This window comes from Somniosus microcephalus, chromosome 6 (genome assembly GCF_052327205.1).
Source record: "Somniosus microcephalus isolate GS21.2 chromosome 6, FLI_Smic_1.0, whole genome shotgun sequence".
Taxonomy (NCBI): domain Eukaryota; kingdom Metazoa; phylum Chordata; class Chondrichthyes; order Squaliformes; family Somniosidae; genus Somniosus; species Somniosus microcephalus.
This window is the reverse complement of record NC_140992.1, coordinates 168,352,374-168,368,380: the sequence shown is the minus strand read 5'-3', so window position 1 is coordinate 168,368,380 and position 16,007 is coordinate 168,352,374. Positions and strand designations below refer to the sequence as shown.

The window sequence follows — 16,007 nt, the reverse complement described above, 5'->3', positions numbered from 1 at the left end:
TTAAATACAGGAAAGTGTATGGAACAGGAGTGTGTTGTATACAGGACAGTGTATGGGACAGGAGTGTGTTACATACAGGACAGTGTATGGGACAGGAGTGTGTTTTCTATGCGACAGTGTATGGGACAGGAGTGCCTTATATAGAGGACAGTGTATGGGATAGGAGTGTGTTATATACAGGACGGATGATGAGACAGGTGTGTGTTATATACAGGACAGTGTATGGGACATGAGTGTGTTATATACAGGACAGTGTATGGGACGAGTGTGTGTTATATACAGGACAGTGTATGGGACAGGAGTGTGTTAAATACAGGACAGTGTATGGGACGGGAGTGTGTTATATACAGGACAGTGCATGGGACAGGTGCGTGTGATATACAGGACAGTGTATGGGACATGAGTGTGTTATATACAGGACAGTGTATGGGACGAGTGTGTGTTATATACAGGACAGTGTATGGGACAGGAGTGTGTTATATACAGGACAGTGTATGGGACGGGTGTATGTTATATACAGGACAGTGTATGGGACAGGAGTGTGTTATATACAGTAGAATGTATCGGACAGGAGTGTGTTATATACAGGGCAGTGTATGGGACAGGAGTGTGTTATATACAGGACAGTGTGTGGGACAGGAGTGTGTTATATACAGGACAGTGTATGGGACAGCAGTGTGTTAAATACAGGACTGTGTATGGGACAGGAGTGTGTCATATGGAGGACAGTGTGTGGGACAGGAGTGTGTCATATACAGGACAGTATATGGGACAGGATTGTTTTAAACACAGTACAGTGTATGGGACAGGAGTGTGTTATATACATGACAGTGTATGGGATGCGAGTGTGTTATATACAGGACAGTGTATGGGACGAGTGTGTGTTATATACAGGACTGTGTATGGGACAGTAGTGTGTTATATACAGGAAAGTGTGTGGGACAGGAGTGTGTTATATACAGGATGGTGTATGGGACAGGTGTAGGTCATACACAGGACAGTGTATGGGACGGGAGTGTGTTTTTTGCAGGACAGTGTATGGGAGAGTAGTGTGTTATATACAGGACAGTGTTTGGGACAGGAGTGTGTTATATACAGGATGGTGTATGGGACAGGAGTAGGTTATACACAGGACGGTGTATGGGACAGGAGTGTGTTATATACAGGACAGTGTATGGGATGGGAGTGTGTTATATACAGGACATTGTATGCGATGGGAGCCTGTTATATACAGGACAGTGTACGGGACAAGAGTGTGTTATATACAGGACAGTGTATGGGACAGGAATATGTCATATACAGGACGATGTATGGGACAGGATTGTGTTATATACAGAAAAGTGTATGGGACAGGAGTGTGTTATATACAGGACAGTGTATGGGACAGGAGTGTGTTATATACAGGACAGTGTATGGGACAGGAGTGTGTTATATACAGGACAGTGTATGGGACAGGAGTGTGTTATATATGCGACAGTGTATGAGACAGGAGTGTGTTATATACAGGACGGTGTATGGGACAGGATTGTGTTATATACAGGACAGTTTATGGGATAGGAGTGTGTTCTATACAGGACAGTGTATGGGACAGGAGTGTTTTATATACAGGAGGGTGTATGGGACAGGAGTGTGTTATATACGCGACAGTGTATGCGACAGTAGTGTGTTATATACAGGATGGTGTATGGGACTGGAGTGTGTTATATTCAGGACAGTGTATGGGACAGGAGTGTGTTATATACAGGACAGTGTATGGGACAGGAGTGTGTTATATACAGGACAGTGTATGGGACAGGAATATGTTATATACAGGATGATGTATGGGACAGGAGTGTGTTATATACAGGACGGTGTATGGGACAGGATTGTGTTATATACAGGAGAGTGTATGGGACAGGAGTGTGTTATATACAGGACAGTGTATGGGACAGGAGTGTGTTATATACAAGAGAGTGTATGGGACAGGAGTGCGTTATATACGCGACAGTGTATGGGACAGGTTTGTGTTATATACAGGACGGTGTATGGGACAGGATTGTGTTATATACAGGACAGAGTTTGGGACAGGAGTGGGTTATTCACAGGAGAATGTATCGGACAGGAGCGTGTTATATACAGGGCAGTGTATGGGACAGGAGTGTGTTATATACAGGACAGTGTATGGGACAGGAGTGTGTTCTATACAGGACAGTGTATGGGACAGGAGTGTGTTCTATACAGGACAGTGTATGGGACAGGAGTGTGTTATATACAAGAGAGTGTATGGGACAGGAGTGCGTTATATACGCGACAGTGTATGGGACAGGTTTGTGTTATATACAGGACGGTGTATGGGACAGGATTGTGTTATATACAGGACAGAGTTTGGGACAGGAGTGTGTTATTCACAGGAGAATGTATCGGACAGGAGCGTGTTATATACAGGGCAGTGTATGGGACAGCAGTGTGTTATATACAGGAGAGTGTGTGGGACAGGAGTGTGTTATATACAGGACAGTGTATGGGACAGGAGTGTGTTAAATACAGGACAGTGTATGGGACAGGAGTGTGTTAAATACAGGACAGTGTATGGGACAGGAGTGTGTCATATGCAGGACAGTGTGTGGGACAGGAGTGTGTTATATACAGGACAGTGTATGGGACAGGAGTGTGTTAAATACAGGACAGTGTATGGGACAGGAGTATGTTATTTACAGGACAGTGTATGGGACAGGAGTGTGTCATATACAGGACAGTGTGTGGGACAGGAGTGTGTTTTATACAGGACAGTGTATGGGACAGGAGTGTGTTATATACAGGATGGTGTATGGGACAGCAGTATATGTTATATACAGGACGGTGTATGGGACAGGAGTGTGTTATATACAGGACAGTGCATGGGACAGGAGACTGTTATATACAGGACAGTATACGGGACAGCAGTGTGTTATATACAGGATGGTGCATGGGACATGAGTGTGTTATATACAGGACAGTGTATGCGATGGGAGCCTATTATATACAGGACAGTGTACGGGACAAGTGTGTGTTGTATACAGGACAGTGTATGGGACAGGAATATGTTACATACAGGACGATATATGGGACAGGATTGCGTTATATACAGAAGAGTGTATGGGACAGGAGTGTGTTATATACAGGACGGTGTATGGGACAGGATTGTGTTATATACAGGACAGTTTATGGGATAGGAGTGTGTTCTATACAGGACAGTGTATGGGACAGGAGTGTTTTATATACAGGAGGGTGTATGGGACAGGAGTGTGTTATATACGCGACAGTGTATGGGACAGGAGTGTGTTATATACAGGATGGTGTATGGGACAGGAGTAGGTTATATACAGGACAGTGTATGGGACAGGAGTGTGTTATATACAGGATGGTGTATGGGACAGGAGTGTGTTATATACGCGACAGTGTATGCGACAGTCGTGTGTTATATTTACAGGACAGTGTATGGGACAGGAGTGTGTTAAATACAGGACAGTGTATGGGACAGGAGCCTCTTATATACAGGACAGTATACGGGACAAGTGTGTGTTATATACAGGACAGTGTATGGGACAGGAATATGTTATATACAGGACGATGTATGGGACAGGAGTGTGTTATATACAGGACGGTGTATGGGACAGGATTGTGTTGTATACAGGAGAGTGTATGGGACAGGAGTGTGTTATATACAGGACAGTGTATGGGACAGGAATGTGTTATATACAGGATGATGTATGGGACAGTAGTGTGTTATATACAGGACGGTGTATGGGACAGGATTGTGTTATATACAGGAGAGTGTATGGGACAGGAGTGTGTTATATACAGGACAGTGTATGGGACAGGAGAGTGTTATATATGCGACAGTGTATGGGACTGGAGTGTGTTATATACAGGACGGTGTATGGGACAGGAGTGTGTTATATACAGGACAGTGTATGGGACAGGAGTGTGTTCTATTCAGGACAGTGTATGGGACAGGAGTGTGTTATATACAAGAGAGTGTATGGGACAGGAGTGTGTTATATACGCGACAGTGTATGGGACAGGATTGTGTTATATACAGGACAGTGTTTGGGACAGGAGTGTGTTAAATACAGGACAGTGTATGGGACAGGAGTGGGTCATATGCAGGACAGTGTGTGGGACAGGAGTGTGTTATATCCAGGACAGTGTATGGGACAGGAGTGTGTTATATACAGGACAGTGTATGGGACAGGAGTGTGTTAAATACAGGACAGTGTATGGGACAGGAGTGTGTTAAATACAGGACAGTGTATGGGAAAGGAGTGTGTCATATGCAGGACAGTGTGTGGGACAGGAGTGTGTTATATACAGGACAGTGTATGGGATGAGTGTGTGTTATATACAGGACAGTGTGTGGGACCGGAGTATGTTATTTACAGGACAGTGTATGGGACAGGAGTGTGTTATATACAGGACAGTGTATGGGACGGGCATGTGTTATTTACAGGACAGTGTATGGGACAGGAGTGTGTTATATACAGGACAGTGTATGGGGCAGGAGTGTGTTATATACAGGACAGTATATGGGACAGGAGTGTGTTATATACAGGACAGTGTGTGGGACAGGAGTGTGTTATATACAGGACAGTGTATGGGATGGGAGTGCATTATATACAGGACAGTGTATGGGATAGGAGTGTGTTATATGCAGGACAGTGTCTGGGACGAGTGTGTGTTATATACAGAACTTTGTATGGGACAGGAGTGTGTTATATACAGGACAGTGTATGGGACAGGAGCCTGTTATATGCAGGACAGTATACGGGACAAGAGTGTGTTATATACAGAACAGTGTATGGGACAGGAATATGTTATATACAGGACGATGTATGGGAGAGGAGTGTGTTATATACAGGACGGTGTATGGTACAGGATTGTGTTATATACAGGACAGTGTATGGGACAGGAGTGTGTTATATATGCGACGGTGTATGGGACAGGAGTGTGTTATATACAGGTAAGTGTATGGGACAGGAGTGTGTTATTTACAGGACAGTGTATGGGACAGGAGTGTGTTATATACAGGACAGTGTATGGGAGAGGAGTGTATTATATACAGGACAGTGTATGGGACAGGAGTGTGTTATATACAGGACAGTGTATGGGAGAGGAGTGTGTTATATACAGGACAGTGTATGGGACAGACGTGTGACATAATTCGAGAACCCAACTATAAGTTCCACATATACGTGGATGACACCCAGCTCTACCTGACCACCACCTCTCTCGACCCTCCACTGACTGATTTGTTAGACTGGTTGTCCGACGTACAATACTGGAGAAGCAGACAATACCTCCAATTTAATATTGGGGAGACCAAAGCCATTGAGTTTGGTACATGCCACAAACTTCGTTCCCTAGCCAGCGACTCCATCCCCCTCCCTGGCCACTGTCTCAGGTTGAACCAGACCGTTCTCAAGCTTGGTGTCCTATTTGACCCTGAGCTGCATTTCCGACGACATATCCTCTACTTACACCTCCGTGACATCACCTGACTCCGCCCCACGTCAGCCCCATTCGCTGTTGAAACACTCATCCATGCCTTTGTTTCCTCCAGACTCAACTATTCCAACACTCTTGGCCGGCCTCCCATCTTCCACCCTCTGTAAACTTCAGCTCTTCCAAGAGTCTGCAGCCCGTATACTGATGCACCAAGTTACTTTCACCTATCACCCCTGTGCTCGCTGACCTACTTTGGTTCCCGGTCCGGCAACGCCTTTGTTTGAAAATTCTCATTCTCGTGTTCAAATCCCCCCATGGTCTCGTCCCCTCCCTAGCTCTGTAACCTCCTGCAGTCCTACAATCCTCTGAGATCCCTGCGTTCCTCTTGGGCATCTCCAATTTTCATCGCGCCACCATTGGTGACCGTGCCTTCAGCTGCCTTGGCCCTAAGCTCTGGAATTCCCTCCCTAAACCGCTCCGCCCCTCTACCTCTCTCTCCTCCTTGAAGACGCTCTTTAAAACCTGCCTCTTTGACCAATCACCTGTCCTATTATCTCCTTATGTGGTTCGGTGTCAAATTATGTTTGATTACGCTCCTGTGAAGTGGCTTGGGACGTTTCACTCTGTAAAAGGCGCTATATAAATGCAAGTTGTTGTGTTATATACAGGGCAGTGCATGGGATTGGAGTGCTGCTATTTTATTGTTGCTGTTAATTATGGTTATCACTGTGCCTGGATTGATTCTGTTGCCGATGACCACAGTTGCTGAAAGTGTGACCCCTTTATTTCTTCTGTTCCAGACGATGGCAAATTGTCCTTGGATGAATTCCGGGCCTTTTTTTCTGATGGGACACTCAATGAAGAAGAACTGGAAAATCTCTTTCACACGATAGACTCTGACAACACCAAGTAAGACAATCCATCCCTCAAACATGTGACTGATTCTCTCAGGCCGCTTTGACGTGAGGAGTATTGGGCCTTAGGTGTAAAACCACACGGGATTTAGGCCTGGTACCTGCCCTGTTTGTAGACTGTTTTGGAAATTCATGAAGAGTGCAAACTCGCGATTTGAAATTGGTTGCAGCCTATTTTTGGGGGCACACGGAGTGTCCGACCCCAACCGGGAGGCCTCGTCTCAATCATTAGGCTGTGGTGTCCATGGCAGTTATGCCTGCAGATGCAGGTCACCCAGTGCCTGCATTCTAATTTTGGGCTGTTGACCTCGCTGGCAGCGGCTCTCGTTGGGGTTTAGGGGAAGGACAATGGGAGGGGGTGCTGATCACGGGCTCAGGGATGCTGTAGAGCTAAGGAGCACAACTGGTGGCTCAGAAACACAGTGACCGCTGAAGAATCGCTCACCAATTTAGTGCAGGGGGGCCTGGAACGGGTGTTATGGAAGGGCCCTGATGCCTGTTTTAGAAAGCCACTTGGTCAGCTGCCTGTGCCAATATGGCGGCGTCCATTACCCTGGTGCTGATAGGGCGTGGGATGAAGCAGATTCAATAATAACTTTTAAAAGGGAATTGGATATATACTAGAAAAGGAAAACAAATTGCAGGGCTATGGGGGAAGTGCAGGGGAGTGGGATTCATTGGATAGCTCTTTGAAAGAACCAGCACAGGCACGATGGGCTGAATGACCTCCTTCTGTGCTGCATGATTCTATGAGGAGTTACTGAAAGGATTCTGAAGTCTTTAACATTTATACTTTTGTAAATAGTTCCAACTGATGTTTAACTCCCCTGCCTGTTCTCCTGACCTTCATATATAAAATATGGATTAAACTGTGTAACAGTGAGGTTAGCAGGACTATATTGGATAACACAATGTAACTAAGCCTGTTCCCGGTCTGTATTGCGCTTTCCACACTCTATCTCACGTTCCATTCTGCAGGTGATGTTTAGCCAATGAACTGTGACAGCCCGGTCCTTGTCTGAAAAATAACTGTAGTTACTTTGAGTGGTCCCAGTGTTAACCATCAAGTGGTTCTCGAATTCTTGAACCTTTAGATGAAGCCGGGTCTGATTCTATTGGCCAGAATTGACAGCACTGGCCCTATCTGGGTGTGAGATATTCAGTTTTGGACAAAGCAGCTGAGGTGTCCTTCCAGTCTGTCTGTTATTGACAGTTCAGGTGCAGCATTGTCTGTGATTGACAGTTCAGGTGTAGCATGGTGTGTGATTGGAAGTTCAGGTGCAGCGTTGTGTGTGATTGACAGTTCAGGTGCAGCGCTGTGTGTGATTGACAATTCAGGTGCAGAATTGTGTGTGATTGACAGTTCAGGTGTAGCATTGTGTGTGATTGACAGTTCAGGTGCAGCATTGTGTGTGATTGACAGTTCAGGTGCAGCGCTTTGTGTGATTGACAGTTCAGGTGCAGCATTGTGTGTGATTGACAGTTCAGGTGCAGCGCTGTGTGTGATTGACAGTTCAGCTGCAGCATTGTGTGTGATTGACAGTTCAGGTGTAGCATTGTGTGTGATTTAGAGTTCAGGTATAGCGCAGAGTGTGATTGCCCGTTCGGGTGCAGCATTGTGTGTGATTGATACTTCACGTGTAGTGCTTTATCATTGACAGTTCAGGTGCAGCATTGTGTGTGACGGACAGTACAGGTGTAGTGTTGTGTGTGATTGACAGTTGAGGTGCAGCATTGTGTGTGATTGACAGTTCAGGTGTAGGGCTGTGTGTGATTGACAGTTCAGGTGTAGCGCTGAGTGTGATTGACAGTTCAGTTGTCGCATTGTGTGTGATTGACAGTTCAGGTGTGGTGCTGTGTGTCATTGACAGTCCTGGTGTAGGATTGTGTGTGATTGACAGTTCAGGTATAGCGAGTTGTCTGATTGACAGTTTAGGTGTAGCATTGTGTGTGATTGACAATTCAGGTCCAGCATTGTGTGTGATTGACAGTTCAGGTGTAAGCGCTGTGTGTGATTGACAGTTCAGGTGTAGCATTGTGTGGGATTCACAGTCCAGGTGTAGCATTGGTGTTATTGAAAGCGCAGGTGCAGTATTGTGTGTGATTGACAGTTCAGGTGTAGCATTGTGTATGATTGACAGTTCAGGTGTATCATTGTGTGTGATTGACAATTCAGGTGCAGCATTGTGTGCGATTGGCAGTTCAGATGTAGCATTGCGTGTGATTGACAGTTCAGGTATAGCATTGTATGTGATTGACAGTTCAGGTGCAGGACCTTGTGTGATTGACAGACCAGGTGTAGTGCTGTATGTGATTGACAGTTCAGGCGTAGCATTCTGTGTGATTGACAGTTCAGGTGCAGCATTGTGTGTGACTGACAGTTCAGGTGTAAGCATTGTGTGTGATTGACAGTTCAGGTGTAGCATTGTGTGTGATTGACAGTTCAGGTGCAGCATTGTGTGTGACTGACAGTTCAGGTGTAAGCGCTGTGTGTGATTGACAGTTCAGGTGTAGCATTGTGTGGGATTCACAGTCCAGGTGTAGCATTGGTGTTATTGAAAGCGCAGGTGCAGTATTGTGTGTGATTGACAGTTCAGGTGTAGCATTGTGTATGATTGACAGTTCAGGTGTATCATTGTGTGTGATTGACAATTCAGGTGCAGCATTGTGTGCGATTGGCAGTTCAGATGTAGCATTGCGTGTGATTGACAGTTCAGGTATAGCATTGTATGTGATTGACAGTTCAGGTGCAGGACCTTGTGTGATTGACAGACCAGGTGTAGTGCTGTATGTGATTGACAGTTCAGGCGTAGCATTCTGTGTGATTGACAGTTCAGGTGCAGCATTGTGTGTGACTGACAGTTCAGGTGTAAGCATTGTGTGTGATTGACAGTTCAGGTGTAGCATTGTGTGTGATTGACAGTTCAGGTGCAGCACTGTGTGTGATTGACAGTTCAGGTGCAGCTTTTTGTGTGATTGACAGGTCAGGCGCTGCATTGCGTGTGATGGAAAGTTCGGTTGTAGCATTGAGTGTGATTGACAGTTGAAGTGCAGCATTGTGTGTGATTGACAGTTCAGATGCAGCATTGGGTGTGATTGACAGTTCAGGTGTAGCGCTGAGTGTGATTGACAGTTCACGTGTAGCGTGCGCATAACTGATATGCATACACAAATTTAGGTACGCCTGAGTAACACAGTACATTTGGCATGTAAATTACCAAACACGTGGAAACACAGCTTCCTGTGAATATACATTTAGCAAACTGGAAGGCATTCTCTTTAAATTAGCCCTGTACATAGTGCATCAAAATACAGCTACTAGTTAACCAGCTAGACAGAGAGCGAGCACTTCACGTCTAGCTGTGTAAGTTTGCTTACAGAGAAAAGTTACAAACTAAACATTTTCTGCAACATACAGTGTACACTAATCATCTATAACATTCTCAAGTACTTACAGACAAATAATATCCAAGACTCAGGCGTGGGAACAATATAACTTCCCAGAGCATGTGCCGCTGTAGGTCTGCAGTTTACTTTACTGCACTTACTGTGCTTTACTGCACTTTACTGCGCTTTTACTGCAGTTGCTAGGTACCAAATAGCCACTAGGTGGCAGCACACAATGGGAATCTGTTAAGTATGTGTATTGTATTGAACAATTAACACAAAGACTTAAACGTATAACTCAAACAGGTCTTTACTGGTTGGAGGTAGGGACTATACGTAGGTCTTTACTTCATGCCCACAGGCGGGAACTGAGGGGAGATCAGTACCCACAGTACTATTTATACCCCTATGGCCAGGAGTGGTACTGCGTATCACTACGCCCTACAAGTAGTGCAGTCCTGTCCATAGGTTTAAAAGTAGCACACATATTACATACACAACATTCCTCCCTTCCTAGCTTTACAGTCATCTCCCCATTTAACATAACGTAATAACATATATACATATATAACTTCAGGTTTACATAACAGAATAACATAGATACATAGATAACTTCATGTCAAAACATCACAGAATCAGTCTCTGCGGAAAACAGTTCACAGATTCAATCTCTGTGGTGTAGTCGGTTCACGTTGCTGGAGTGACTCATTCAATAGTCCTTCCATGGATTTAACAGTTTGAACTTCCGAACTGAATTGGCTCCGTTCGGAGGGACCACGTGTGTGATCTGGTAGAGGTAATAATGGTTCAGATGGGTCATCTTCTGTTTCGACTTTTCCTTTTCTGCTTCTTGGAGACTCTCTGGGCTCCACTGTCAGCTGCCAGCTGCATGCGCAGTTCCTCCTTCTCTTCCTCCTTTTTCCGTAGTAGAGCCACCTTCTCCCGATGTTCCGTAGACTTTCGGTGCTCCTCCATGATTTCTGTATGGTGGGAGTCGAAGTTACAAGTTGGGCAGGACAGGACATAGTAATATTCGGTGTCGTCCTGATCTAGGCCAGCGAGAGGGTCTTCTATTTCCTCCATACCCAGCTGGGCGTTAGCCAGCTTTTGTTCCAAGTCCAGACATCTTTCCTGAAGAGACTTCTTCATGCGTACCTCTTCATCCAGCTTTTTCTGGGCTTTCAGCAAGTCGTTTACTAATGACCTCATTTGAGATTTTACTACTTCAACTTCTTTTGGAGATTGATTGATTGGACTATTCAATCCCTCTACCGGAGCAGCTGTTTCAGCGGTCTGTTGTTCTACGTTGACGTGAGTCAGCGTACTTTTGGCATCCAAGGGCTGCTCTGTTGCAGCCATCTCAGTCTGTGTTGCCACCTCAGCTCTTCCAATAACCTTTGAGAGCTCCGAACCCCTTTCGTTTGAATATTGAAGTTCGTGTTCAAGTTTTTCCCATTTCAGAGTCCTGTCCTTCAGCATATGCAGGAGTTGGCTGACCGTTAACTCCTCTGACATCAGACGTTTTGTGTGCTCCTGCTCCATTTTCTCCATCAGCTGCTTCTGTTGTCTTTCCAGATTCTCCAACTCTATATCAAAGAACTCTTTCGTTGCATTCAACTCTTGCTCAAAACGGCGAAGCATTTGTTCTAATTGCTGTTGTAGTTTGAAATGGAGTTGAGTTCGAGCCCGGTGTCCCTCAGAAATGGGCACATCAGTAGACTTGCCAGACTCAGAATCCACAGTTAAACTATGTTGTTGTTGCTCAGTGGAATTCTGTGCTGAAACTTTGTCTTTTGCACCTGAGTTGGGCTTACCATCATCCGTTCCAGAGTCTGGACCGACTATCTTCACCGAGTTCTCACTCGTTATTGTTTGTAGGAAATGCCAGTCCATATTCATTTTCCTAATCCACTCCCGTCCTAGTAGTGGAGAACCTCCTTCAGATATCACATATAAGTCCATTATTTGACTGTCTTCGCCCTTGTGGACCACTGCAACCTCTATTTTCCCGATGGGGTACACTCTTTGCCCCGTGTATGTTTTCAATATAATCCCCGTATCCTGTAGGGGAATATGTTGGAATAACTTTCCGTAATCTTTCTTATTTATGACCGTCAATGCCGATCCAGTGTCCAATTCCAGTTTTACTTGGACTCCTTCTATCTGAAGAGTGACCCAAATTGTCTGGAGGTCTGCACCCTTACCAGCGTTGAGTACTCTTAAGCTAGCCAGTTCATTACAGCTTAAGCTAGCCAGTTCATTACTGCTAGCGTCTGAATCGGACTCCTGTTCGGTCACCTTGTGTACCTTTGCGTATTTTCCTTGCGGTGACTTCTTGTTGCTGGTCTTCTTCCCTGACCTGCATACTCTAGCTATATGTCCAAGCCTACCACAAGTTCTACATTCTTGGTTTTTAAACCAACACTGGTTCTGATCATGCGTTGTCTTTCCACAACGATAACATTTGCCAGAACTCACACCCAATTTGTGTGCACTGAGCTCCGGTGACCGTAGCTGCATTACTGCCGTGCCTCTCGCTGCGGCTTCGTGTGCTGCTGCCATAGTGACCGCCTTCTCAAGCGTCAGCTCATTCTCCTCGAGCAGTCGCTTTTGTGTATCCTGTTTAAATAAACCACACACAAATTTGTCTCGTAGTGCATCTGTCAGTCCCGTTCCAAACTGGCAATATTTCGCTAATTTACGCAATTCCAGCAAATATTCAGCATTGCTTTCATGCTGTAGCTGCCTTCTGTCATAAAATTTAAATCGTTCCGCTAGCATCAGCAGCGTGGGGTTTAGATGATCTTTCAGGACAGTAACAATCTCATCGAACGTCTTATCCGCCGGTTCATCTGGTGATAACAGGTGTTTCAATTGCCCGTATGTCTTCGCACCCATTAAATTTAATAATGTTAGAGCTTTATCTTGGTCACGAATTTTATTGGCCTTACAATAATTTTTTACTCTTTCAACATATATGGCCCAATCTTCGAGGTCACTATCAAAGGTACTAATATTCCCGTGTTTAGGCATTGTAGATTTGCAATTTCTCAGATTTTATTTTGTTTACTTGTTATCAAAGATGGCGGCTTCCCGCTCTTGCCGTCGTCCTCCGCCCACAAAATGGCGGTTTTCCCGCGCTTGGCGGTCTTCACCCGTCCCCCGACGCCGTCTCCCTTCAGCCCCCGAGTGCGGCCCTTATCTTCGCCGCGATCGCCCGAGTGCGGCCCTTATCAGCGGATGCGATCGCTGGATCGCGAAGTGGCTCCCGACCGAAGCGGCTCTTGCTCGCTCCCTCCCGGGCTCTGGCTTACCCGCTCGCGCGTTTCACCGCGGCTCTTATCAGGGATTGCGATCGCCCTTATCTTCTCCAACTTCCCCAGCCCTGTCTTTGCAGCCCACGCTGCACGGCTTACCCCACCACCTAGGTTGAACAAGGAAACTGCAGAAAGACTTCTGTCAGTCGCTGGAAGCTGTCAGGATGGCTGCTGCACTCCAGTGCTCAGTCGCTGATGGAGGCTTCAGAGTCCTAAAGCCTGTCGCTTCTAGTGGGGTGGTGATGTTTGAAACCTCTCTTCAACTGCCGCAGGGTAAGAACCTGACTCGTCGCCAGTGTTAAGTATGTGTATTGTATTGAACAATTAACACAGAGACTTAAACGTATAACTCAAACAGGTCTTTACTGGTTGGAGGTAGGGACTATACGTAGGTCTTTACTTCATGCCCACAGGCGGGAACTGAGGGGAGATCAGTACCCACAGTACTATTTATACCCCTATGGCCAGGAGTGGTACTGCATATCACTACGCCCTACAAGTAGTGCAGTCCTGTCCATAGGTTCAAAGTAGCACACATATTACATACACAACAGAATCGACCCAACTTACTCAAACCCCTGAATTAACTGGAAAGCTAACATAAATTGCTACAGAGAGACAACACACTCCCCGCTTGGTACAATTCCATTGTACCACTACAGATACAAAATAAACCTAAAGAAAACGTCATTTGGCTGCAAACATACGCAAAATCCGTTCTCTAGGTTTCTTCAGAAAGGAGGACTACGATCTCTGAGACTGGCCTCGGAAACACTTTGACAGTACCCTCCTTGACAATCTTCACCTCCACCTTGCGGACCCTCTTGTCCCTGCTCGGCAGAGTTTTGACAACCAGTCCCACTGGCCATTCATTTCTGTGTGCTTGGCTGTCTTTCAGCAAGACAACATCTCTCACTTTGACATTTGGCTTGTCTTCTGTCCATTTCCTACGGCTCTGTAGGGTGGACAAATACTCTCCTCTCCATCTCTTCCAAAAAGTGTCTGCAAGACACTGGACTTGCTTCCACTGCTTCCTGTGCAGCTCAGCCATGTCAAAATTTCCAGAGGGGGCTGAAATAGCACTCATCTTTTGAGTCAGGAGCATCGTTGGGGTGAGGACTGCAGGCATGTCTGGGTCGGTGGACACCGGCACCAGGGGTCTTGCATTCATGATCGCCATGACTTCAGCCATGAGAGTGCTTAAGACGTCGTGTGTGAGACGAGTAGGTCCCGTCCGAAGCAGCATAGCATCCAGAATACGCCTGGCAACACCGATGAGCCTCTCCCATGAACCACCCATGTGGGATGAATGCGGGGGGTTAAATACCCACGTGCATCCTTTCTTTTGGAGGTAGCTTCCTACCGCTGCATCGTCCGTGTGGATGTCCAACTCCTTACAGGCACCCACAAAGTTAGTCCCTCTGTCAGAGCGGAGAAGTTTGGCTGGACCACGGATTGAGAAAAACCTCCTCAGGGCATTGATAAAGCTGTCTGTTGACATGGATTCGATCAGCTCAATGTGCACAGTTCTGGTAGACATGCACGTAAAGAGCACCGCCCAGCGCTTGCTGCCTGCACTACCTCCTCTTGTGCGACGCGTCATGATGGTCCATGGCCCAAAGACGTCAAGGCCCACGCTGGTGAATGGAGGCTCTAGAGTGAGTCTGTCAGCGGGCAAGTCTGCCATCTTTTGGTCCTCTAACCTCCCTCGTAACTTGCGGCAGGTAACACACTTGTGGATAACGGAAGAAACCAGACGCTTGCTCCCGATTATCCAGTATCCGGCTGCTCGGATAGCTCCTTCTGTTATGTGTCATCCTTGGTGAGCCACTTGCTCATGATAGTATCTCACGAGTAGTGTGGCAATGTGATGGGTGCGCGGGATGATCAGAGGGTGCTTTTCTTCTCTTGACAAGTCTGCAGATGATATGCGCCCTCCGACCCGGAGCAAACCATCTTCATCTGTAACTGGGTTGAGCTTTTTAAGTGGGCTTTGCTTGGGGAATGTCTGTCCCTCTTCAAGACATTTGAATTCCTCCTTGAAGACATCATGCTGGACAGAGCGAATGATCACACCTTTGGCTTGTGAAAGCTCACTTGTGCTGGATACTTCTTTAGAACATTTCCATCCTTTGCGTTCTACGTTGTCCGAATTCCCCTTGAAGGCTGCTGCTACATGAATGAGTCGGGCTGTGGTTCGGCAGAGTGTTCTCCAGCTTGAGAATCGCTCGAAGCGTTGTGAGCCCAACTGAGATTCTGAGGCTTTGGTGACCAGGGTCGTAACTTCAGGCCGAATCTCGGTATCAGCTTCAGGCTCCACAAGGGTGAAGGGATTGGACTCAGGAGTCTCCTCTGTGTTGACATTAGACAGGAAAGAGGGGCCCGAGAACCAACTGCTTTGCTGTAGGTGTGCTGCTGGTATAGACCTGGTAGCATGGTCTGCAGGGTTCAGGTCTGTGGAGACATAGCACCACTGGTCAGGGTGAGTGGATCATCTGATACGAGTCACCTGGTTGGAAACATACACATAAAACCTTCTTGTGGAGTTGTGGATGTAACCAAGTACAATCTTGCTGTCCGTGGAGAACTTGACGGCGCCCACATCGATGTCAATCTCGTCTCTGATCAACTCGTACAGTTGAACAGCCAACACAGCTGCACAAAGCTCGAGACGTGGAATGGTGTGGGCAGGCCGAGGGGCCAACTTGGACTTCCCCATAACGAATCCCACATGGTATTTCCCATCGGTGTCAGCTGCTCTCAAGTAGGCCACAGCTCCTATTGCTACTGTGGAAGCGTCTGAGAAGATGCACAGCTCTCTTCTCTGTGTTGAAGACAGCGAGCCTGGAATGTAGCACCTCTCTATGTGCAGGTCTTCGAGAGCCTTCAAGGACTCCTTCCATAGGTTCCATTTTGCTTCTTTTTC

General features: G+C 46.4%; 1 protein-coding gene across 1 annotated transcript in view; it reads left to right on the top strand.

Annotated features, from left to right (window-relative positions):
- necab2 (N-terminal EF-hand calcium binding protein 2) overlaps positions 1-16,007 on the top strand; it is a 908,814-nt gene that overhangs the window by 154,912 nt on the left and 737,895 nt on the right. The window contains exon 3 of the mRNA XM_085992018.1: positions 6,264-6,372. Coding sequence (XP_085848144.1) covers positions 6,264-6,372 — 109 coding nt within the window. The remainder of the gene's footprint in view (positions 1-6,263; positions 6,373-16,007) is intronic.